General features: G+C 36.0%; 1 protein-coding gene across 1 annotated transcript; it reads right to left on the bottom strand.

The window, feature by feature from the left end:
- Positions 1-374: 374 nt before the first annotated feature.
- On the bottom strand, positions 375-27145 carry LOC134357206 (meprin A subunit alpha-like). Its single transcript, XM_063068481.1, has 10 exons — positions 27080-27145; positions 26981-27005; positions 26830-26883; positions 26610-26654; positions 26441-26512; positions 25363-25480; positions 23578-23753; positions 22800-23045; positions 3294-3509; positions 375-721 (listed from the first exon to the last, which is right to left on the bottom strand). Exons 1-10 carry the CDS (start codon positions 27143-27145, stop codon positions 375-377), a joined length of 1365 nt encoding a protein of 454 aa, XP_062924551.1.

Raw genomic sequence — 27145 nt, 5'->3', positions numbered from 1 at the left:
TTGTAGTCTTTCTCGGGGTAAACAACGCATTTGACTGCTACTCTTCTCCGTTGGCAACCCTACCCCCCACCTCCGGTCGCCGGTCCGCAAGAATATTGGCAATATTAAACTGGTCTGCAGTGCAAAAACTGTTGGGAACCCCTGTTTTATACTAACTGAAAACAAGGAAAAACAGTTTGACCAAAGTTCAAGCTCTTTCTTATAGAATCCATTTCAAACAGATGCTAAAATTGTAACAGAGATATTGCATTTAGTTTCTCACTGGGTAGAAGAAAACTTCCATCCGTAGTGAAGCTTCAAGCAAACGACATTCTGAGTTTCACATCAGGATGCTGGTCCAGTACTGTAATGGTAACTTGTCTGTTCCCAACTGGTCATTCAAGCATATCATCATTTTCACCACTGCACAGGTGGAAAAAGATCCCTGTATAATTTTCATAACGAGACCGAAGTCTTAAAGTTAAACCGTATCGATATCCTTCCGGGCTATAGAAACATGGACTGGTTATGGTCCTCCTATAATTGTTTTGAATCCTTTCGGTGAAGTTCCTTACATGCCAGACACTATAACGACATTTGGTCTCGGTAAGTGTGACATCATCCAGGAAAATACCACCTGAAGAATCACTGGAGTTACCAATTATTCCTTCGAAAACATAACGAAACTTGGCTGTCGCATTGAATTTCACATGGGCAATGTTCCATGAATGGCTGCCATCCGCTGTAGAGAAAGAAATAAATGACAAAAACATGAAATATTTGTCAAAGTTTTAACAATCAGAATGTTTTCTCATACAAGGCATAGAATTTAATGTGGTTGATGAAATCTCCAGGAGTACCGGGAGTAAAGCACGTTCAGATGAAGTGAAGTGAAACAAAATGTACCAATCTGAAAATGAGTAGTTTCATGACTGGAATAACTAAACATAAAAGTATTCTTTCCAACCAGCACATCAACATATGCTCAGAGTATTATTTTATTGTAATTAGTTATTGAAAATAGTGAAAACTTTGGTTTCTAGGTTACTTGGATAGTTTCTGTTATTAGATTTTAAAGCTCACCAGCCCTCCAGATCAAAGGTGTCGCTATGGAATAAGGAATTGTTATGGATGCTAATTTTTCAGAAAGTTCTCTTAGCCAATGATACTCAAGTTCCTCACCCTGATCACTGTCAGTGCTATTTCCTGCTCACACCCTGAAATGGAAATTTACATCAGTTTCACTGGCAATTTCTACTCTGTCCTAATTTACACACTGTTCAAATCAGGTTCTTCCTTTCCCTACATTAGTTTTTCCTTCTCTATTTCAGGGATAGATAGGTATTCAACATTTATGAAAAACCAACAAACCCATAACTTTCTTGGCCACACTCCCTCTCTCGCCAGTTCCTGAAAGGACAATGCTCGTTTCCGGTTTCCTCTATCTTTGTTATATCTACTTCAATAATGTTACTTCCCACACCTTTGCTTCTGGTTTCCTTCATCAGTGATTATCCTTAATGAGCAGATCTTCAGCTGCATCCACCCCATTCACTGCACTTCTCCATTTGATACTCTCCTGAACCCACTCTTTGTGGAAAACACACAAAATTCTCAATGAACTCAGCAAGAGCGGCAATCTGCCTGAAGAGGAATGAAAGGTCAACATTTTGGGCTAAGACTCTTCATCAGGACTCAAGATCAGGCCTTGTGAAGGGTCTCAACCTGAAAACTTGTCTGCGCATTTCCCTCCATTCTGTTTGAGTTGCTTAACATTTCCGGCATCCAGAGAATCTCGTTTCCCCATTTAATCATTGTCTTCACTTTCCATAATCATCAACTCCGCAATTAACACTATCACTGCCACCTATAGTGTGGCACCACCTCTAAACATATGAACCCCTTAATACCCCAAAATGCTTCTTCAGGACTTGATGAGTCCTGAGAAATGGTCTCGGCCTGAAACAGCAATGCTTGCACTTTTCCATAGATGCTGCCTGGCCTGCTGAGTTCATACAGCATTTTGTGTAAGAAGTGTAATATTTCCAGTTTGGTGATGATACAAAGCTCACTAGCAATATGAGCTGTCAGGACGATGTAATGAAGCTGTAAAGGGATACAGAAAAGTTGACAGATTGGATCACACATGTCAGATGGAACATATTGTGTAAATGTATGAGATCAAATGGTTTGGTAGGGAAAACAGAAAGGTAGAGTGTTTTTTTAAATGGTAAGAGATTGAAAGTTGCTGATGTTAAGGGGTGTGGATCTGGGCATCCTAATGCATGAAACATTGAAAATTAGTGTACAGGTACAGCAAGCAACTAGGAAGGCAAACAGTGCATTGGGTTTTACTGTAGGCAGACTAGAGTAAAAGAGAGGAGTAGAGAGCATTAGCTCTGATTATATACATCATTGATGAAACTACATTTAAAATATTGTGAACAGGTCTGTGGCGAAAGTGAGTGCCAGCTTGGCATTTGATGAGAGATTAAGGAGACTGGACCAAGAATTGAGAGGGTCGCCATTAAGAAGTAGGGTACTTGACTGGGTAGATGTGGGATAGATATTTCCCCTGGTTGGGATATCTAGACCTAAGGTCATAATTTTAAAATAAATGCTGGCCAGACTGGATAGAAGTGAGAAGGAAATTCTTCACCTGGGTGTACTGAATATTTGGCTCAATCCCTAAGCATATTCAAGACAGAGATTAGTAGATTCTTTGATATCGATATTAGACTTTTGGACAAATATTATGGATAGGAGAGATTTGAGTTCAAAGTAACACACTCAAAATGCTGGAGGAACTCAACAGGCCAGGCAGCATCTATGGACAAATGTACAGTTGACATTTCAGGCCAAGACCCTTCAGCAGGACTGGAGAAAAATAGATGAGGAGTAAATTACTCCAATCTTTACTCCTGCAATCTAATCCTCATCTTCTTTTCTCCAGTCCTGATGAAGGGTTTTGGCCCAAAACATCGACTGTACTTTTTTCCATAGATGCTCCCTGGCCTGCTGAGATTTTCTAGCATTTTGTGTGCGTTGCTCAGATTTCCAGCATCTGCAGCTTCTTCCTTGTTTATTATTAAAGAACGTATTTGTCACTATATACAATCCTGAGATACATTTTCTTGCAGGCATACTAAATAAATCTGATAAGCATAACAGAATCAATGAAAGACTGCACCAACAGGTCGTATGTAGCCCGCAGAATATTGCCATGATTCACCTGTGCCATCTTGCAGATTTAGAGAGAAATGGACAAACATAGACAAATGAAGTAATAGGTTATCAGTCTAAAAAGATCATACCTTGTAATGTATGAATTTTAACTAGTTTTTGAACAGTTCCAGTTCCATTATCCATTTTCATCCATATAACGAGCTTATCCATTGGACTGCCTGTTATTTTGTAGAAAAACTGAAGACACTGCTCATCCCTTCTGGGGTACAGGATCCTGGACTCCAGAACAGCATTTTGACCTGCCTTGCTATTCTTAGTATCAAGGTACATGAAGTATCCAGCATCTAGAATTTCAATAATTTGTTAGAAACTGGAGAAAGTGGAACTCTCTTTGTACATAGCAAAAAAAAGCCTCAGATTCATTCATTGTTTTACAACTATGGAACAAATTAAGATGCAGAAATTATTGGTGACAAGAGAAAGAATAATTTTAGTTTTACACATCTATATCAAATGATAGACATCAGGATGAAGCATGTTTCAAATCAAACTCTTAATCCGAAATTAAAGAAGCAATTGAAGATAGGATAACCATTTATTTCTAATTGAATAAAACAAAACAGGATCATTGATTAAGTTGATATTTACATAACTGAGTGTAAAAATGTAGTAGATGTCTGTAGGCGATTGCTCAGCAGTTTAGGGGCTACTGATTTTACAGCATTCCTAAAATAAGCTCCTGATGTGCAATTATATTTTGTTCCAGTCCTAGTTTGTCCATTGTTATGTCATTGATCGTAAGTTTTTGTTTCTTCCTTCTGCCAACAATGCAATCAATCCCCTTTGGCATCATCCTGTATATTCCTTTCATTTTTTTCAATAGATCATTCATGCTATCGCCTGTCAGAAGTTACTTGTGTAGCTTTTCACATTTGCCAAGTTTCCTTATTAACACAGAAACATAGAAAATCTACAGCACAATACAGGCCCTTCAGCCCACAATGCTGTGTCAAACATGTCCTTACTTTAGAAATTACCTAGGATTACCAATCACCCTTCACTTTTCTAAGCTCCATGTACCTATCCAGGAGTCCCTTAAAAGACCCTATTGTATCCACCTCCATCACCATCACTGGCAGCCCATTCCATGCACTCACCACTCTCTGCATAAAAATCTTACCCCTGACATGTCCTCTGTACCTAGTTCCAAACACCTTAATACTGTGCCCTCTTGTGTTAGCTATTTCAGCCATGGGAAAAAGCCGCTGCCTATCCGCACGATCAATGCCTCTGATCATCTTATACACCTCTATCAGGTCACCTCTCATCCTCCATTGCTCCAAGGAGAAAATGTCAAGTTTGCTCAACCTATTCTCATAAAGCATATTCCGCAATCCAGGTAACATCCTTGTAAAGCTCCTCTGCACCACTTCAATAGTTTCCACATCCTTCCTGTAGAGAGCTGACCAGAACTGAGCACAGTACTCCAAGTGGGGTCTGATCAGGGTCCTATATAGCTGCAACATTCCCTCTTCGTTCCTAAACTCAATCCCACAATTGATGAAGGTCAATACACCGTATGCCTTCTTAACTACAGAGTCAACCTGCGCAACAGCTTTGAGTGTCCTATGGACTCGGACTCCAATATCCTTCTGATCCTCCATGCTGCCAAGAGTCTTACTATTAACACTACGTTCTGCCATCATATTTGACCTACCAAAATGAGCCACCTCACACTCATCTGGGTTGAACTCAATCTGCCACTCTCAGCCCAGTTTTTCATCCTAACGATGTCCCACTATCACGTCTTGCAGCCCTCCACACTATCTACAGCACCCCCAACCTTTGTGTCAATCTTATTGGAAGCTATGGCAACAGGTACAGGTCATATTCTTCCTAATTTCCATTCAGGCTCCTGGATCGAACAGCTTGTTAGATGAAGAATGTGTGATGGCTCTGGGCCTGTAGTCACTAGAATTTTGAAGAATGAGACATAACCACATTGAAACCTATCAAATAGTGAAAGGCCATGGTGAGTGAATGTGGAGAGGATATTTCCTGTGGTGGATGAGTCTAAGACCAGAGGACACAGCCTCAAAATAGAGGAGCATCCATTTAGAATGGAGATGAGGAGGAATTTCTTTAGCCAGAGAGAGGTGAATCTGTGGAATTCATTGCCATAGGCAGCTGTGGAAGCCAAATCTTTATGTATATTTCAGACAGAGGTTGATAGATTTGTGATTGGTCAGGACATGAAGGTATATTGGAGGGGGAGGCGGAAGTCTGGGGCTGAGGGAGAAAATGGATCAGCCAAGATGAAATGGTGGAGCAGAGTCATTCAGTCAAATGGCCTAATTCTGCTCCTATATCTTATGGTCTTGTGGTCTTATTACCGCTTTGCATCATTTATTACAAGGTCAAAAACTTTTCTCATCAGCAGGAAAACCATCCATCATAAATAGAATTCTAAGTCACAATGCTGTAGAATTCTCTGTTCTTTGATTTCAATTCTTATTGGATATATTTCGATAAAAATAGTTAAAAACGCAGCACCTCAGAACTGTTATCATTTTTTTTTGTACAACAAAACAATTCTTAAGTTCTCTTGGGGCACTAGATGGAGTAAGTTGCATTTTGGCTTTTCTCCGTTCATTTTTCAATCTTTTTACCACACTTTTACTATCTATATTAAAGTGTTTATAACACTCTTATATGCTTGAACTTTGATTTTTAATCACTGGAATGGATACCAGAGGGAAAAAGGCATCAGCCAAAGGCAAGGAAGCAGTTAATGGAAATGGAAGGAGAGAGGGTAATTTTAAACAGCCTAAACAGTCTCAACTCACTTTGGAAGCTCCTGGATGATAAATTTGATAAAAGATTTTCTACTTTGGAAGTATTGTTAAAGGAGATTGAAGGTAGACTGGGAGCACTTAAGCGGGAGAGTGAAAAACAACAGCGGCAAATTTCTGAACTCGATAAAGCTGGTAGACAGAGATATCGTAGATTGGATTTGTTGGAAAAGAAATTAACTTCGATCACTCAAACACTGGAACAGTATAAAGTCAAGATTATTGACCTGGAAAGTAGCAGTCATAGACAGAATTTGCGAATAATAGGACACCGTGAAGACGTTGAGAGTGGTGACCTTACTCAATTCCTTTCTCAATTTTTATGGACATGTTCGGCTCTGAACGTGTTCGGCTCTGATCAATTTTTTTTTCTACTCCTCCTATACTTGATCATGTTCAGCAGGCTTTAAGAGCAAAGCCTCCTAAAGAGTTGAAGCCTTGACCTGTTTACTCCGATTCCATTATCTGCATAGCAAGGAGCATTTAATTCGAATTGCCCATCGGAAAGGGGTTATTGAACACGGAGACCTCAACTTTTGTCTGGTTGAGGACTACAGTCCTGAGGTAATGCAAGAAAGAGCGCTTTTTAAACTGGTGATGTCAGAGCTCTATCAAAGAAAGTTCCAACCAGCTCTGCTATTTCCAGCTCACCTAAGGGTTGTTCTGCCTGATCAATCACGTAAATGGTTTATATCCATGGACGAAACTCATCAGTTCCTTGAGGATCAATGTTCAATCTCAGCAGTCTAATAAATTTACTGTTTCTTCATATCTCTACTCATTTGGTTTCTAAGTTAATAACCAGTTCATTGAACTGGACTATCAAAGTTTGAAGGATTTTGCCCTTGGTTTGATAATACTCGTACTTTGTTTTGAAGTATGAATGTTTATCACGCTTTATATTAATGTTCCTTTTTTCCCCCTTTATTATTTTATTTTATTTTTTTAATTGTTCGTTTTTGAAAATAATTGAGAATCTGATTTGGTGATTGATGTTTTTTTTTCCTGAAATAGTAATAAGATTGTATTCTGTTTCACTTTCCAAGATCTTGCCTTAAAAAATGTTTTGCAAACAGCTGTTCTTTTTAACATTTATTTGGTGTTTTTTTATGGCATTCTTTTCTCAATGTTTTGAGTGTGGGTTGTATTTTGCATTCTTTTCAATTTTGGAGATTTGCCTTCAAGAGAGATGGGGGTAGGGGAGTTTCTAGATAGCTTTCTGGCTGTCTATTGGCCAATTTTCGGGCTTTTGTGGATGGGAAGTGGGGCTATTTTTAGTTTAGTTTATTTCATCTGGGCTGATCTGAAACTACAAATATGTCTGAATTGTCATAACTTCCGGTTCTCCTTTAAACCTTTTTCTATCTTCCTGATTTATGAGTTTCCAATGCATTAAAGTTAATCCTTCACATACCATATGGCTTATTCAAGTAAAATGGATAATATTATTAACTTTGTTTCATGGAACATTAATGGTTTGAATCATCTGATTAAACGGAAGTAGATTTTTAAGGTTCTTCATAGATTGAATGCTCAGATTATCTTTGCCCAGGAAACTCATGTGAGGAAGGAGGATAATCCGTGGTTTTTAAGGTCTTGGAAAGTCAAACAAATTCACTCCAACTCACAGGATAAGGTGGAAGGAGTCTCTACTTTCATAGATTCCTCAATTTCATTTGTTCACTATGAAACAAGTTCACACCTGAATGGTAGATTTTTGTTAATTACTGGTTTACTTTATAACCAAAAAGTTGTTCTGGTTAATATCTATGCATCAAATACCGACTATCCTGAATTCTTTAAGCATTTATTTGCATCTCTTCCTAATTTAAATGAATATACGTTGATAATGGGCAGAGATTTTAACTGTTGCCTGAATCCGTCAATGGACAGGTCTGCGCCCAATCAGGTACTTCCAAACAAATCCACTATTTTTATTAATTCCTTTTTAGTTGACTCCAGAATTTTAGAAATTTGGAGGTTTTTAAATCTTAACGATAAAGAGTTCTCATTATTTTCTCATGTGTATCATAATTACTCTAGAATTGATTACTTTTTTATGCACGCTCCGTTAGTTTCGTCTGTTACTGCCTGTGAGTACGATTCAATCGCCGTCTCTGATCCTGCGGCCTTAAAGCTATCAATCAAATTAACTGATGTAACTTTCAGCGCTCAACAATGGCCGTTCAATTCTGCTCTGCTTCAGGACTTAAACTTCATTAACTTTATTAAAGAACAGATTACCTTTCTCTATTCAACTAACTTTATGGAAGAAATTTCCAGCAGGATATTATGGAATACTTTTAAAGTATACATCAGTGGACAAATTATTTCATATACTGCTGGATTGAAAAATGAATTAATAATGAAATACGTACATTGGTTGATTATGATTAAAGAAATTGATAAAAAAATATTCTGCTGCTCCTAATCTTGAGCTTTATAAAAAGACAGTTGAAATTCAGATGCGGACTTCCGGTAGCGCTCATGGAGTGAAGTCGCGTTCTTGACTCGCTCCATTACCTCTGAGTTTGATTTCTCTATGGTCAGCTATACTTTAATTAACCATTAAGGCATCAACTCTTACAATACTTTGAATTAAACTGAATTCTCTGACAACTGGATGGAACTTAGATCTGCTATGTCTAAGAACGAGAAAGACGGCAAGGATGGTAAACCTCCGGTTAAACCGAAAGCTACGGATCTCCCTCTGACTGAATCACCGGTGACTTTGAAAGCTATATCGGAGTTAATTCAGAGGGAAATCTCAACCTCTGTTAGGGAGATGATTCGTGCGGAAATTGCAGGCTCTGTTAAAGACCTGATTCATACGGAAATCTCAACTAATTTCCAGAAAATTGCCGCTTTAATTGATAAGATGCAAACATGTATTGCGGAACATCAGTCGGCTATATCTGATCTTCAAAAATTCGCGCAACAAAGTGAGCTTAAGATGGGGAAAATCGAAGAAACAATTAATGTAATGAAGAAGAAACTTGACTTTTTGACTTTTAAAAACTCTGACTTGGAATCTAGAATGCGACGGCAGAATTTACGAATGATTGGCGTGAGGGAAGCCGCTGAAGGTAACAACCCCATGAAATATTTCTCCCAACTTTTAAAAGATGCATTCCCTACTGTATTTCCTGACCAACTACCGCTACTGGATCGTGTTCACAGAATCCCATCATACTCGTCTAGGTCAGATAGACCTAGGCATGTTATCTTACGTTTTCATTACTTTCAAGACAAGGAGAGACTGTTTCGATTCGCTCGATCTAAAGGTTTCATTGATTTTTCGGATCTTAAGTTCCGATTCGTGGAAGATTTCAGTAAACCAATCTGGGACCAACGGGTCCGTTACAGATCCGTGATGTCGGAATTCTATAAGATGGATTTAAGACCAGCGCTGCTGTACCCTGCACGTCTAAGGATTCGCATGGCAGATGGAGCCCTTCGTTTTTTTGATTCTCCATCGGATGCCCAGAGTTATCTGGATCAACTCTCATCTCCAACATCTTAATTGCTTTCTTTTTAATTTTCTCCGTCGATCGGAGGCTGTGAATTGGTTGGTTTTAACTTTTCTGTGCCCTATTTGGGCAGAAAAGTTTACTTTCGATTTCTTAATATGGCTACTAAACTTTCTTTTTAACTGCGTCATTTCTTTCTTTTCCCAGGGGATTCTGGGTGGTTACTTCCCTTTTGTCATCTTACGTATTTCCTGTGCGGCCTTAAATTTTGTAGTTTTTGTTTAAATTTTATTCTGTTTTGCTTTCTATAATCACTTTATGTTAATAATCCTATTTTTTTTTGTTGCTGTGTCTATTCATGAGTTTGAGGTTTATTGTGGTTTTTTTTAATATATATTTTCCGGCTTTTGTTCTGTTCTGTGTGTATTCTAATTGAGTTAACTTTTTTTTACTTATTTTTTTACTGTTTTACAATTAGCTGATCCTTTTCATATTTATACCTTTTTTTTAGGGAGCGTATACCGGAAGTCATGGGGGTAGTTTTAGCGCTTGCTTCTTTCTGGCGGGTCTGCTTTAGATTTTGCCTTGGGGTCTTGGGCTGGGGGGTGGCGGGAGGGGCTTCACGTTTTAGTTTGTTTTTCTTTGGGCTATATACATTATTGAAGTACTGGTTGCGTCCTTTTCCCCGGTATCTTTTGTATGTTCTGTTTCCTCTCCGGGTTTGTGGGTCGCGCCTATTGTCAATCCTCCTTGTCGTGGGTTGACTTTAGGATTTATGGAGTCTATTATTAATTTTGTCTCCTGGAATACTAATGGTCTTAATCATCCTATTAAAAGAAAAAAAGTTTTTAAAGTGTCCCGGAGACTTAAAGCACAAATTTTATTTTTACAAGAGACCCATGTACGGAGGGGGGACAGACTACGTTTTTTCAAATTCTGGAAGGGGCAACAATTTCATTCGAACTCCAATGCTAAGATTCGAGGCGTCTCTATTTTTATAGATTCCTCAGTTACTTTTATACAACAGGATATTATCTCTGATCCGAATGGTAGATTTTTATTGGTTAGTGGTTTACTATTTAATAAAAAAGTAGTTTTGGTTAATGTTTATGCTCCTAATATGGATTGTCCGGAATTTTATAAATCATTGTTTGATCAGTTTCCGAATTTGAACGAGTTTTCATTGATTTGGGGCGGAGATCTTAATACCTGTTTATCTCCAGCTTTGGACCGTTCGGCTCCTTTACGGACTTTACCTAATAAATCTGCAAATTTGATTAATTTTTTCCTTTCTGATTCTGGGTCGACGGACATTTGGCGTTTTCTGCATCCTCAGGAAAAAGATTTTTCCTTCTTTTCACATGTTCATCATTCCTATTCAAGAATTGATTATTTTTTTATTGATTCTCGTCTCATTCCTTCAGTGATTAAATGTGATTATGATTCTATAACCATTTCGGATCATGCTCCACTTAAGCTTTCTATTAAAATTATGGCCAATATACCAAACAATAGACAATGGCGTTTTAATTCGCTGTTGCTTCAGGACTCGGACTTTGTTAATTTTATGAATGAACAGATTGAGCTTTTTTTTATAATTAACCATACAGAAGATATTTCGGTTAACACTCTTTGGGACACTTTTAAAGCCTATATTCGGGGTCAGATTATTTCGTATTCCGTTGCTTTGAGGAAGAAACAGAAGCAGGAGGAGATGGCAATTGTGGACAAGATTAAAGAAATTGATAAGAAATATGTTATGGCTCCTTCTGAGGAGCTATACAAACAAAGAACTGAACTTCAAATAGAACACAGTTTACTACTCTCGTCCTCGATTGTAAACCAATTAAAGAAAACAAGAAGTGATTTTTATGTTCACAGTGATAAAATTGGCAAGCTGCTGGCTAATCAATTGAAATCTAATTATGTTAAATCTCAAATCAATCAGATTTATAACCAAAATGATCGATTGATATTGGATCATGTGGGGATTAATCAAACCTTTTGTGATTTTTATTCTTCTTTATATCAATCAGAGTCTCCTCGAGATTCTAAATATATGAATGATTTTTTAGATAAGTTAGACTTTCCTCAGATTTCACAGGATATGTCTTCTTTATTAGATACTTCCATTACAATGGATGAGATTAAGAATGTTATTTTTTCTGTGAATCTGGGGAAAGCTCCTGGCCCTGATGGGTTTACCGTTGAATTTTATAAATGTTTTGCTTCTTTATTGATTCCTTGGCTCTATAAGGTTTTTGAGGCTTCTTTGAAACTTGGTAAACTTCCGGAATCTTTTAATAGAGCATCAATTTCTTTAATACTAAAGAAGGATAAAGACCCTGCTCAATGTGCATCTTATAGAAACATAGAAACATAGAAAATAGGTGCAGGAGTAGGCCATTCGGCCCTTCGAGCCTGCACCGCCATTTATTATGATCATGGCTGATCATCCAACTCAGAACCCAGCCTTCCCTCCATACCCCCTGACCCCTGTAGCCACAAGGGCCATATCTAACTTCCTTTTAAACATAGCTAATGAACTGGCCTCAACAGTTTGCTGTGGCAGAGAATTCCACAGATTCACCACTCTCTGTGTGAAGAAGTTTTTCCTAACCTCGGTCCTAAAAGGCTTCCCCTCTATCCTCAAACTGTGACCCCTCGTTCTAGACCTCCCCAACATCGGGAACAATCTTCCTGCATCTAGCCTGTCCAATCCCTTTAGGATCTTATACGTTTCAATCAGATCCCCCCTCAATCTTCTAAATTCCAACGAGTACAAGCCCAGTTCATCCAGTCTTTCTTCATATGAAAGACCTGCCATCCCAGGAATCAATCTGGTGAACCTTCTTTGTACTCCCTCTATGGCAAAGATGTCTTTCCTCAGATTAGGGGACCAAAACTGCACACAATACTCCAGGTGTGGTCTCACCAAGGCCTTGTACAACTGCAGTAGTACCTCCCTGCTCCTGTACTCGAATCCTCTCGCTATAAATGCCAGCATACCGTTCGCCTTTTTCACCGCCTGCTGTACCTGCATGCCCACTTTCAATGACTGGTGTATAATGACACCCAGGTCTCGTTGCACCTCCCCTTTTCCTAATCGGCCACCATTCAGATAATAATCTGTTTTCCTATTTTTGCCACCAAAGTGGATAACTTCACATTTATCCACATTAAATTGCATCTGCCATGAGTTTGCCCACTCACCCAACCTATCCAAGTCACCCTGCATCCTCTTAGCATCCTCCTCACTGCTAACACTGCCACCCAGCTTCGTGTCATCCGCAAACTTGGAGATGCTGCATTTATTATAGACCAATATCTTTATTAAATGTTGATTCTAAAGTTTTTTCTAAGTTATTAGCAAATAGACTAGAAAAAGTACTTCCTTCTATTATTTCGGAAGACCAAACGGGTTTTATTAAAGGTCGTTACTCTTTTTATAATATTCGTACATTGTTAAATATCGTTTATACTCCCTCACAAAATGTTCCTGAGTGTGTTATTTCTTTAGATGCCGAGAAAGCTTTTGATAGAGTAGAATGGCCTTATTTATTTAAGGTGCTTGAAATGTTTAATTTTAGCCTGAAATTTATATCCTGGATTAAACTGTTATATCACTCCCCTGTAGCCTCGGTTCGTACTAACTCTTTAAACTCACCTTTTTTTCCTCTCTTTCGTGGTACTCGACAAGGCTGTCCTCTTAGTCCCCTATTATTTGATATTGCATTAGAACCTCTTGCAATTGCTATTCGAGAATCTTCAAATATTACTGGGATAACTCGGGGATTAAAGTCCCATAAATTATCACTCTATGCTGATGATTTACTTTTATATATTTCTAATCCTGAGAGATCTATTCCTGCTGTTTTAGAGTTATTAGCACAATTTGGTCTTTTCTCAGGTTATAAATTAAATCTTAGTAAGAGTGAACTTTTTCCGATTAATAAACATCTTCCCTTATATTATAAATTTCCATTTAAATTGATTAATAATTACCTTTCATATCTTGGGATTAAAATTACTTGTAAACATAAAGATTTATTTAAGACTAACTTTTTACCATTAATAGACCATATTACTCAACTTTCATCTAAATGGTTTCCTTTATATTTAACTTTGATTGGTCGTATTAATGCAGTTAAGATGTTTTTTTTGCCAAAATTTTTATATGTGTTTCAGGCATTACCAATTTTCGTTCCTAAATCTTTTTTTGATAAAGTCGACTCTAAAATTTCTTCATTTATTTGGCAGAATAAGAATCCGAGACTGGGTAAAATACATTTACAGAAAGCTAAGAGAGATGGAGGTTTAGCATTACCTAACTTTAGATTTTATTATTGGGCTATTAATATTCGACATATGAAATTTTGGTTACTTGACCGGGACATACTATCTATTCCTAAATGGGTAGCATTGGAATTACAATCTGTTCAGGGTTATACACTTGGTTCTATTTTAGGTTCCTCTCTTCCTTTTGATTCGAAACGCCTTAAGCAGGTCTCTAACCCGATCGTTAAATATGCTTTGCGTATTTGGTTTCAATTCAGAAAATTTTTTGATCTTAATCAATTCGGGTTAGCGATTCCTATTTTAGGTAACATATTTTTTCCTCCCTCTTTTACGGATCGCGCTTTTCAAACTTGGAAGACTAAGGGTATTTTACGGTTTTTGGATTTATTTTTAGATGGTTCCCTTATGTCTTTTGAACAATTATCTAATAAATATAACCTATCAAGAATACATTTTTTTAGATATTTACAAGTTAGAAATTTTCTAAGTACTATACTTCCTTCCTTTCCAATGCTTCCTCCTATATATATTTTAGATTCGATAATTAACCTTAATCCATGTCAGAAAGGTGCATCGGCTATGATTTATAATATTATTATGAAACTCAGGAAAGCTCCATTTGATAAGATTAGGGTAGATTGGGAACAGGAATTGGGGCTTACCATTTCTGTGGATGATTGGGGGCAGATTTTACAATTAGTTAATACTTCCTCTATTTGTGCTAAACATTCCCTAATTCAATTTAAAGTGGTGCATAGAGCACATATGTCCAAAGATAAGTTAGCGCGTTTTTACTCGCATATTAATCCTTTCTGTGATAGATGTTCGGGGCAGATAGCCTCTTTAACTCATATGTTTTGGTCTTGCCCTACTTTGGAAACTTTTTGGAGAGATATTTTCAATATTATTTCTAAGGTATTAAATATAGATATCTCTCCTCACCCTATTACTGCTATCTTTGGACTACCTAAAATTTCTAGTAATCTTTCCCCTTCAGCCCGTAGAATGATTGCATTTCTTACTTTAATGGCGAAAAGATGTATTTTACAACATTGGAAAGAGCTTAATGCTCCAACTACCTTTTTTTGGTTTTCTCAGACGATTTTATGTTTGAATCTGGAGAAAATTAGAAGTAACCTTTATGATTCTTCATTTAAATTTGAACAGATTTGGGGACCTTTTATTCGATATTTTCATTTAATGTAATATTTACCCTTCTTGTTTTTTTTCACTGTTTTAATGGAGGTCGGGATTGAGGACGTGATTTTAAGGTTAACTCTGTTTGGTTTCAAGTTAGCCCATTGCTTTGCTTTGCTTTTAGTTAGTTGCACGGTGGGTTTTTTTTTGGGGTTTTTTTTTTTCTTTTTTTCCATTGATATATATAAAATCTAGTATACTATTATGTTATCTTGGTTTCTTATGCTTAAATTACATTGTTTGTAGTATTTTCTTTTTGGTATTGTTATCTTTTGGAATTTTATTATACTTTAACATTGTATTAATGTTTATATGGCTTACCTTTTTTGTATACTTACTCAATAAAAAGATTTAAAAAGAAAGAAAAAGAAATTCAGATGCAACACAGTTTATTATTAACATCCCAACCTGAAAATCAATTACTTAAGACTGAGAGTCAATTTTATATACATGGAGATAAATCAGGTAAATTACTGGCCAACCAACTGAAAGCTGCTTCGGCTAAACGTCAGATTATTAACGTTCGTAAACAGGATGTTATTTTGATGGTTGACCATGACGAAATTAATCAATCTTTTCAGGAATTCTATACCTCTTTATACCAATCAGAATTTCCTGATGATTCTACCATAATGCATGAATTTTTAAGGAAATTGAATATTCCAAAATTACCATTTAATGAATGTTTAACACTAGATGCATCCATTACAGAAGAAGTAAAGAAAGCAATTTCTTCCATTAATTCTGGTAAAGCACCCGGTCTGGATGGGTATAAAGTAGAATTTTAAAAATCGTTTTCAAATCTACTTTCTCCTTGATTATGTAGAATCTTTGAGGATGCCTTATTTGTAGGAAAATTATCACAATCCTTTTCTGAAGCATCTATTTCTTGAATTCCTAAAAAAGATAAAGGTCCCACTGAATGTGTATCATATAGATCTATATCCTTGTTGAATGTGGACTCCAAAATCTTTTCCAAAATATTAGCAATTAGATTGGAAAATGTATTGCCACAAATTGTCTCTGACGACCAGACAGGATTTATTAAAAATCGTTATTTGTATATTAATGTTAGGAGGTTAATAAACATTGTATATACTTCTTCTTTCTTTCTTTCTTTTTAAATCTTTTTATTGAGTAAGTATACAAAAAAGGTAAGCCATATAAACATTAATACAATGTTAAAGTATAATAAAATTCCAAAAGATAACAATACCAAAAAGAAAATACTACAAACAATGTAATTTAAGCATAAGAAACCAAGATAACATAATAGTATACTAAATTTTATATATATCAATGGAAAAAAAAGAAAAAAAAACCCCAAAAAAAAAACCCACCGTGCAGCTAACTAAAAGCAAGGCAAAGCAATGGGCTAACTTGAAACCAAACAGAGTTAAACTTAAAATCACGTCCTCAATCCCGACCTCCATTAAAACAGTGAAAAAAAACAAGAAGGGTAAATATTACATTAAATGAAAATATCGAATAAAAGGTCCCCAAATCTGTTCAAATTTAAATGAAGAATCATAAAGGTTACTTCTAATTTTCTCCAAATTCAAACATAAAATCGTCTGAGAAAACCAAAAAAAGGTAGTTGGAGTATTAAGCTCTTTCCAATGTTGTAAAATACATCTTTTCGCCATTAAAGTAAGAAATGCAATCATTCTACGGGCTGAAGGGGAAAGATTACTAGAAATTTTAGGTAGTCCAAAGATAGCAGTAATAGGGTGAGGAGAGATATCTATATTTAATACCTTAGAAATAATATTGAAAATATCTCTCCAAAAAGTTTCCAAAGTAGGGCAAGACCAAAACATATGAGTTAAAGAGGCTATCTGCCCCGAACATCTATCACAGAAAGGATTAATATGCGAGTAAAAACGCGCTAACTTATCTTTGGACATATGTGCTCTATGAACCACTTTAAATTGAATTAGGGAATGTTTAGCACAAATAGAGGAAGTATTAACTAATTGTAAAATCTGCCCCCAATCATCCACAGAAATGGTAAGCCCCAATTCCTGTTCCCAATCTACCCTAATCTTATCAAATGGAGCTTTCCTGAGTTTCATAATAATATTATAAATCATAGCCGATGCACCTTTCTGACATGGATTAAGGTTAATTATTGAATCTAAAATATATATAGGAGGAAGCATTGGAAAGGAAGAAAGTATAGTACTTAGGAAATTTCTAACTTGTAAATATCTAAAAAAATGTATTCTTGATAAGTTATATTTATTAGATAATTGTTCAAAAGACATAAGGGAACCATCTAAAAATAAATCCAAAAACCGTAAAATACCCTTAGTCTTCCAAGTTTGAAAAGCGCGATCCGTAAAAGAGGGAGGAAAAAATATGTTACCTAAAATAGGAATCGCTAACCCGAATTGATTAAGATCAAAAAATTTTCTGAATTGAAACCAAATGCGCAAAGCATATTTAACTATCGGGTTAGAGACCTGCTTAAGGCGTTTCGAATCAAAAGGAAGAGAGGAACCTAAAATAGAACCAAGTGTATAACCCTGAACAGATTGTAATTCCAATGCTACCCATTTAGGAATAGATAGTATGTCCCGGTCAAGTAACCAAAATTTCATATGTCGAATATTAATAGCCCAATAATAAAATCTAAAGTTAGGTAATGCTAAACCTCCATCTCTCTTAGCTTTCTGTAAATGTATTTTACCCAGTCTCGGATTCTTATTCTGCCAAATAAATGAAGAAATTTTAGAGTCAACTTTATCAAAAAAAGATTTAGGAACGAAAATTGGTAATGCCTGAAACACATATAAAAATTTTGGCAAAAAAAACATCTTAACTGCATTAATACGACCAATCAAAGTTAAATATAAGGGAAACCATTTAGATGAAAGTTGAGTAATATGGTCTATTAATGGTAAAAAGTTAGTCTTAAATAAATCTTTATGTTTACAAGTAATTTTAATCCCAAGATATGAAAAGTAATTATTAATCAATTTAAATGGAAATTTATAATATAAGGGAAGATGTTTATTAATCGGAAAAAGTTCACTCTTACTAAGATTTAATTTATAACCTGAGAAAAGACCAAATTGTGCTAATAACTCTAAAACAGCAGGAATGGATCTCTCAGGATTAGAAATATATAAAATTAAATCATCAGCATAGAGTGATAATTTATGGGACTTTAATCCCCGAGTTATCCCAGTAATATTTGAAGATTCTCGAATAGCAATTGCAAGAGGTTCTAATGCAATATCAAATAATAGGGGACTAAGAGGACAGCCTTGTCGAGTACCACGAAAGAGAGGAAAAAAAGGTGAGTTTAAAGAGTTAGTACGAACCGAGGCTACAGGGGAGTGATATAACAGTTTAATCCAGGATATAAATTTCAAGCTAAAATTAAACATTTCAAGCACCTTAAATAAATAAGGCCATTCTACTCTATCAAAAGCTTTCTCGGCATCTAAAGAAATAACACACTCAGGAACATTTTGTGAGGGAGTATAAACGATATTTAACAATGTACGAATATTATAAAAAGAGTAACGACCTTTAATAAAATCCGTTTGGTCTTCCGAAATAATAGAAGGAAGTACTTTTTCTAGTCTATTTGCTAATAACTTAGAAAAAACTTTAGAATCAACATTTAATAAAGATATTGGTCTATAAGATGCACATTGAGCAGGGTCTTTATCCTTCTTTAGTATTAAAGAAATTGATGCTCTATTAAAAGATTCCGGAAGTTTACCAAGTTTCAAAGAAGCCTCAAAAACCTTATAGAGCCAAGGAATCAATAAAGAAGCAAAACATTTATAAAATTCAACGGTAAACCCATCAGGGCCAGGAGCTTTCCCCAGATTCATAGAAAAAATAACATTCTTAATCTCATCCATTGTAATGGAAGTATCTAATAAAGAAGACATATCCTGTGAAATCTGAGGGAAGTCTAACTTATCTAAAAAATCATTCATATATTTAGAATCTCGAGGAGACTCTGATTGATATAAAGAAGAATAAAAATCACAAAAGGTTTGATTAATCCCCACATGATCCAATATCAATCGATCATTTTGGTTATAAATCTGATTGATTTGAGATTTAACATAATTAGATTTCAATTGATTAGCCAGCAGCTTGCCAATTTTAGCATTGTGAACATAAAAATCACTTCTTGTTTTCTTTAATTGGTTTACAATCGAGGACGAGAGTAGTAAACTGTGTTCCATTTGAAGTTCAGTTCTTTGTTTGTATAGCTCCTCAGAAGGAGCCATAACATATTTCTTATCAATTTCTTTAATCTTGTCCACAATTGCCATCTCCTCCTGCTTCTGTTTCTTCCTCAAAGCAACGGAATACGAAATAATCTGACCCCGAATATAGGCTTTAAAAGTGTCCCAAAGAGTGTTAACCGAAATATCTTCTGTATGGTTAATTGTAAAAAAAAGCTCAATCTGTTCATTCATAAAATTAACAAAGTCCGAGTCCTGAAGCAACAGCGAATTAAAACGCCATTGTCTATTGTTTGGTATATTGGCCATAATTTTAATAGAAAGCTTAAGTGGAGCATGATCCGAAATGGTTATAGAATCATAATCACATTTAATCACTGAAGGAATGAGACGAGAATCAATGAAAAAATAATCAATTCTTGAATAGGAATGATGAACATGTGAAAAGAAGGAAAAATCTTTTTCCTGAGGATGCAGAAAACGCCAAATGTCCGTCGACCCAGAATCAGAAAGGAAAAAATTAATCAAATTTGCAGATTTATTAGGTAAAGTCCGTAAAGGAGCCGAACGGTCCAAAGCTGGAGATAAACAGGTATTAAGATCTCCGCCCCAAGTCAATGAAAACTCGTTCAAATTCGGAAACTGATCAAACAATGATTTATAAAATTCCGGACAATCCATATTAGGAGCATAAACATTAACCAAAACTACTTTTTTATTAAATAGTAAACCACTAACCAATAAAAATCTACCATTCGGATCAGAGATAATATCCTGTTGTATAAAAGTAACTGAGGAATCTATAAAAATAGAGACGCCTCGAATCTTAGCATTGGAGTTCGAATGAAATTGTTGTTCCTTCCAGAATTTGAAAAAACGTAGTCTGTCCCCCCTCCGTACATGGGTCTCTTGTAAAAATAAAATTTGTGCTTTAAGTCTCCGGAACACTTTAAAAACTTTTTTCCTTTTAATAGGATGATTAAGACCATTAGTATTCCAGGAGACAAAATTAATAATAGACTCCATAAGTCCTAAAGTCAACCCACAACAAGGAGGATTGACAATAGGCGCGACCCACAAACCCGGAGAGGAAACAGAACATACAAAAGATACCGGGGAAAAGGACGCAACCAGTACTTCAATAATGTATATAGCCCAAAGAGAAACAAACTAAAACGTGAAGCCCCTCCCGCCACCCCCCAGCCCAAGACCCCAAGGCAAAATCTAAAGCAGACCCGCCAGAAAGAAGCAAGCGCTAAAACTACCCCCATGACTTCCGGTATACGCTCCCTAAAAAAAAGGTATAAATATGAAAAGGATCAGCTAATTGTAAAACAGTAAAAAAATAAGTAAAAAAAAAGTTAGCTCAATTAAAATACACACAGAACAGAACAAAAGCCGGAAAATATATATTAAAAAAAACCACAATAAACCTCAAACTCATGAATAGACACAGCAACAAAAAAAATAGGATTATTAACATAAAGTGATTATAAAAAGCAAAACAGAATAAAATTTAAAAAAAAACTACAAAATTTAAGGCCGCACAGGAAATACGTAAGATGACAAAAGGGAAGTAACCACCCAGAATCCCCTGGGAAAAGAAAGAAATGACGCAGTTAAAAAGAAAGTTTAGCAGCCATATTAAGAAATCAAAAGTAAACTTTTCTGCCCAAATAGGGCACAGAAAAGTTAAAACCAACCAATTCACAGCTTCCGATCAACGGAGATAATTAAAAAAAGGCAATTAAGATGTTGAAGATGAAAGTTGATCCAGATAACTCTGGGCATCCGATGGAGAATCAAAAAAACGAAGGGCTCCATCTAACATGCGAATCCTTAGACGTGCAGGGTACAGCAGCGCTGGTCTTAAATCCATCTTATAGAATTCCGACATCACGGATCTGTAACGGACCCGTTGGTCCCAGATTGGTTTACTGAAATCTTCCACGAATCGGAACTTAAGATCCGAAAAATCAATGAAACCTTTAGATCGAGCAAATCGAAACAGTCTCTCCTTGTCTTGAAAATAATGAAAACGTAAAATAACATGCCTAGGTCTATCTGACCTAGACGAGTATAATGGGATTCTGTGAACACGATCCAGTAGCGGTGGTTGGTCAGGAAATACAGTAGGGAATGCATCTTTTAAAAGTTGAGAGAAATATTTCATGGGGTTGTTGGCTTCAACAGCTTCCCTCACGCCAATCATTCGTAAATTCTGCCGTCGCATTCTAGATTCCAAGTCAGAGTTTTTAAAAGTCAAAAAGTCAAGTTTCTTCTTCATTACATTAATTGTTTCTTCGATTTTCCCCATCTTAAGCTCACTTTGTTGCGCGAATTTTTGAAGATCAGATATAGCCGACTGATGTTCCGCAATACATGTTTGCATCTTATCAATTAAATCGGCAATTTTCTGGAAATTAGTTGAGATTTCCGTATGAATCAGGTCTTTAACAGAGCCTGCAATTTCCGTACGAATCATCTCCCTAACAGAGGTTGAAATTTCCCTCTGAATTAACTCCGATATCGCTTTCAAAGTCACCGGTGATTCAGTCGGGGGGAGATCCGTAGCTTTCGGTTTAACCGGAGGTTTACCATCCTTGCCGTTTTTCCCGTTCTTAGACATAGCAGATCTAAGTATCATCCAATTGTCAGAGAATTCAGTTTAATTCAAAGTATTGTAAAGATTGATGCCTTTGTGGTTAATTAAAGTATAGCTGACCATAGAGAAAAAAAACTCAGAGGTAATGGAGCGAGTCAAGAACGCGACTTCACTCCATGAGCGCTACCGGAAGTCTCCTATACTTCTTCATCTAAAACTCTAGAATGTATTATTTTGCTTGACACCGAGAAGGCGTTTGATAGAGTTGAATGGTAATATTTATTTAATATGCTGGAGAAATTTAGTTTTACCTAAAATTCATATCTTGGATTAAATTGATATATCATACATCTTTGGCTTCTGTACTTAGTAATAATCAGAGATCCCCCTTTTTTAGGCTTTGTTGAGGTACTAGACAGGGCTGTCCTTTAAACCCTTTACTACTTGATATTGCCTTGGAGCCCTTGGCAATCGCTCTTCGTGATTCACCCAATATATTTGGCATTATTCGTGGGAATGGGATGCATATGGTATCACTAGATACACATGACCTGTTACTATATATCCCTAACCCAGAGAAATCCATCCCTGCAGTAATATCATTCTTTGCTCAGTTTAGTAGTTTTTCTGGTTATAAATTGAATCTTAATAAGAGTGAGCATTTCCTATTAAATATGCAAGTTCCAATTTATAGACAATCACCATTTAGACTGGCTATTGATTATTTTACTTATTTGGGTGTTAAAATTACTCAGAAGCATAAGGATCGATTTAAAGTTAACTTTTTACACTTAATTTTTCATGTTAAACAACTGCTTACTAAATGGTCCTCATTGTCCCTATCATTGATTAGTCGAATTAATGCTACTAAGATGATTATTTTACCTAAATTTCTGTATCTATTTCAGGCGGTACCAATCTTCATCTCTAAATCATTTTTTGATATTCTTGATTTTAAAATTTCTTCATATATATGGCAGAATAAAAATCCTACATTCGGTCAGAAAACTGAACTTACTGCATTTATACCATTGATTTAACCTCAGCAGATCAAGAGCACTGAAGTCTAATCGCTGTCCAATAATGTCATTAAACGCTGGTATCTTTGTAGTGATGGTTCGCACACTATTGTTTCTGTTGAAGAAGAATGGTGGATAATGCACCAGAGAATCATAATCATATGGAGTGTTGTGGTCAGTAATCATGTCATCGCCATACACTTCAAAATCAATCTCATAACCTGAATAAAAGTACAACATTGACATTCAGCAGCAGTTAAGGGTAATTTATTTTCAAAATTAGATTAAATATCAAATTTATTTAATTAGAATTACAGATTTTATACCAATAACCAAGCAATCCTATTATTCTTTTGCAACTTAGAGGTATTAAAGTATCATTTGAAAGAAATTACAAACACCTGATGTATAAATTGATACTGAAGGATGTCATTTGGCCCATTGGCTCCCAGTATAGTTATCCCAATAGTCCCATCTCCTCTCTATATCCCTGATACTTATTCCCCATACACATGCTCATCATTTGTCCTTTGATTCTTTTTACCTCCAGCCTACACTCAGAAGTCGTTGGAATGAGCTAATTACTTTACCAGCAAGTTTTTACCATATGGGAGGAAGCCCATGTGTTCATGGAGAAATCATGCAAACTCTACACAGACAGCATCGCAGGACAGGTCCCAGATCCTTTCAGATCTGTGTCAGTATGCTCAACTAAACCAATATACCTATGAGATTGTTAACTTGAAACCTTACCAGGCTGAATTTCATTCCACCAAATATTAACGTAATCATCACGGTCTGTTCTTGAGTGCTCGTGGTAAAATCCTAGTGCATGCATAATTTCATGCTCAATAACAGGTTTTCTGTCACACCATGTACCAATGGACAAATCTTGGCCATTGTGGTTATTACCAACAAAAGACCAGCACCTGTTCAATGAAGACAGTATTTTGACAATTACATTCAAAGAAGAAAAAATATAGTTGTTTAGAATCCAGTAGATACGCTTGAAATATGGTCATTTTAGCAACGTACAGGACATATTTCCATATTTCCATGACATAGCCGAGGAGGAGTCATGTTGGTGCTAAAATGTGACTCCTTTGTGTTCATCTATGAAAACAGCTTAATTTCTACCTTTGATGTCTCTCCTTTTCCCTTTCAGGGTGGCTGGGGTTCTATTAAAGACCCTGACCTGAAGTTACACTCAGACCTCGGTTCTTTGCTGTGGTGGGAACTGCTCCCAGGAGCTCACAACCGGCCGCTTTTCGATACCTCACAGACGCGGCCCAGAAAACGTGCACGCTTTCAAGGTTGTGAGGTTTTGCAGCCCTGAGGATGGAATGATTCTGAGCCAGTGCCACTGACTGAAATGTCGCAGGAAAGAATGAAGCATCAGGAACACAAATCAGCTGTCGGAAACTGTGTACTCAGCGAGTGGAGGGTGCTGATGTTTATTTTTGTAGAGATGGGTAGGGGTGGGGGAGGATAATTGCCTTGCTGCTGCTTGTGCGTGGGAAGGGAATGGGGGGGGGCTTTGGGGTTCTAACTTTTTAACTGCCACTCATTCTTTGGGGCTCCCTTCAGTCTTCGTGGATGTTTGCAAAGAAAAAGAATTTCAAGAATTTCAGAGGTTTCATCTCTGATAGTAAATGAAATTATTGAACAGCAATGCTGTTATTAAAATAGCATCAGATCTTTGGTGTTGTTGTTGTGATGTCAATCATAAATAGTATGCACGCCAAGTTCATGATTAAAATAAGCTGCAGGAATATGCAAGGATTCTTTCCAGGTACCTGCAGAGAGCCACAAACTCAGCTATAGCTCAAATATTTAATTCGACTGTCAATGTACACTGCACAATATTAAAAAGACGAGCCTCCAACCATCTCCAAAGGTAGCTTGAAATGGAGTGCAGAGATCTTCTTCCTGATCCTGGTGCAGGCAAATCAAGTTACGAACCACGCTATACCTAACGTTATGGAAAAGATGAGCAGGACAGGGAGTATAAAGGGAAGGGCTGGGACATGGTGTAGGCCAGGAGAGTTTGAATGTGATTAGTAGTGGTTGTGTTTCAGATGTTTCCTATTTCTCTCTCAGTCTCTCTTCTCTTTTTTTTCAACTTAAAACATAATTTCTTTCTAAAATTTCCCAGAGATTTTCTGAAGATTAATTTAGTTTTTGTCTCTACATTTAGAGAAGATTTTTAAAAGTATATTGCTGTCTCTTTTGAACAATATCAACAATATTTCTTCTTTGTACATCATGCTTAATGACCAAGGCCCATCAATATATGGAGAGGGATAGGAAGAAAGATAACTCACATATCTACCATCAATTAATCATAGAGAATTAAATACAGATTTTAGGTTTAAATAGTTGCGAAGAGAATTTCAGAGTGATCAGAGGAAGACTCTTTTAATGAGAGATAGAGATGAATATGCAGAAGATAAATTTGGGAAAATTAAGAAACTTAGAATCTTTGTTGCAGTCTATATATAAAAAATAATTATAAAAACTGTATAGTTTTATACATACCCATTTAACTTTTTAAAAGATAGGAAAGATTTTTCTCCTTTATATGGTTTAAAATCAATGCACGACTTTAAGCGAAACTGCTCAAACACATCCAAGATGATGCCCTTGGCATTTAACTCTGAGCCGAGCCACTGAGTAGAAACTTGCTCAGAGTCCCTAGGAATCATGCTCCAGGAAACAATTAATTTGAGCAACACACACAAAAAATGCTGGTGAATGCAACAGGCCAGACAGCTGTTATAGAAAGAGTTACAGTCAATGTTTCGGGCCGAGACCCTTCATCAGGAGTCCTGACGTCAACTGTGCCTCTTCCTGTAGATGCTACCTGGCCTGCTGCATTCACCAGCATTTTGTGTGTGCGTTGCTTGAATTTCCAGCATCTGCAGATTTCCTTGTGTTTGCAAACTATTAATTAGAGTTTTTTTTTGTGCTTCTGTTAGAGAAAGAAGTAACAATATCTTAATTTGATTTTTTTTATTATTGTTTACGTTTATTTTCATGTTTTCAACTATTTAAAATGTTTTGAAGAATCAACTTTGTTTTCTGTTCAAACATCATTCAGAATTCTGGCAAGATTGACCCCTCTTCTGCAAAATAATATGGAGAAATTTCAGATATGCACATTATACATTCATCTTTTGCTGTCCCATGATTTAACTTTAGGAAAGCATATACAGTTAATGAAGCGAAATGATCATCCTCTGGGCTACAACATGTGCACTAGAAATTGCCTATCATTCTGCGTCAAAAATGATACGGCTTGAGATTTATTTTACAATGAACAACAACAGTGAATAAATTTGTTAATCAACACAAAAATGAAAAAGTGCTCTGTTCATTTAGCAATATTTCACTTTTGAATTCTGATTGCTTATCTTCAATAAGTCCCTAAAGTTGTCAATGTAAACATTTCAAATTGCCCTGTTTGGACAAGATTGACCACTCTCCTGCAAAATACCACTGAAAAATTTCAAATGTGCACATTAAACATTCATATAATATTAGATGCTTAAATCAGGACATTAATAATGAGTGTGAAGACCTCCATATTATCAATAATTTATAAATAAAATTTTACCAAGACTATCTGTTAGAATGTATGGAACTGGGAATGTCCATCTCTTTGTTGGGTCTTTACGAGCATTCCGTTCTCGCTGAAACAAAGTAAGGAAATCAATATTCCATGAAAGATGACAGCATGGTACAACAAATGAAACTATTATGAATCAATATAATGCATATCATACTTACAACTACTGCAATGTCTCCCTGAATCAAAAACCTTTGGGATTCTATCAGAAAGGTAATCGGAAAAACATATTATAAGAAATTCTACTTGTTGATCAAAGATGCTGTGAGAATTTTCAATATTTCAGAGAAATTTAGAAGAATATACTAGTAAATTTAAGAGACTTAACTTTCAAGATAGTAGAGAATGCATTCTTTGTTCTAAGTCTTATAAATGACCTGCATTTATTTGTGAGATATCCTCTTTTAAATTGCTAACATCCACTTCATAATCTAATTAATGAAGAATTAGAAATGAATGCATTAATCATTAAGAAAGATATTGTGTGAAAGGCTTTTAAAACAAGTAACAGAGAAAAGCAACACTTACAATTTTCAAAAGGACCCTTTCTGATCTGGAAAAAATATTTGATTTTAAATGGTAAAAGTATAATCAAAATAATTTTCAAATGAACATAGTGCATCTTACCACCAAAGTTTCACAATATGCCAACAAAACTACTAAAGAAAAGGAATACAATGCGGATGAGTGCAT

Source organism: Mobula hypostoma, chromosome 2 (assembly GCF_963921235.1).
Source record: "Mobula hypostoma chromosome 2, sMobHyp1.1, whole genome shotgun sequence".
In the NCBI taxonomy this organism is placed as follows: Eukaryota; Metazoa; Chordata; class Chondrichthyes; order Myliobatiformes; family Myliobatidae; genus Mobula; species Mobula hypostoma.
The sequence above is the reverse complement of the archived record's forward strand: the minus strand, read 5'-3'. Positions and strand labels throughout refer to the sequence as shown.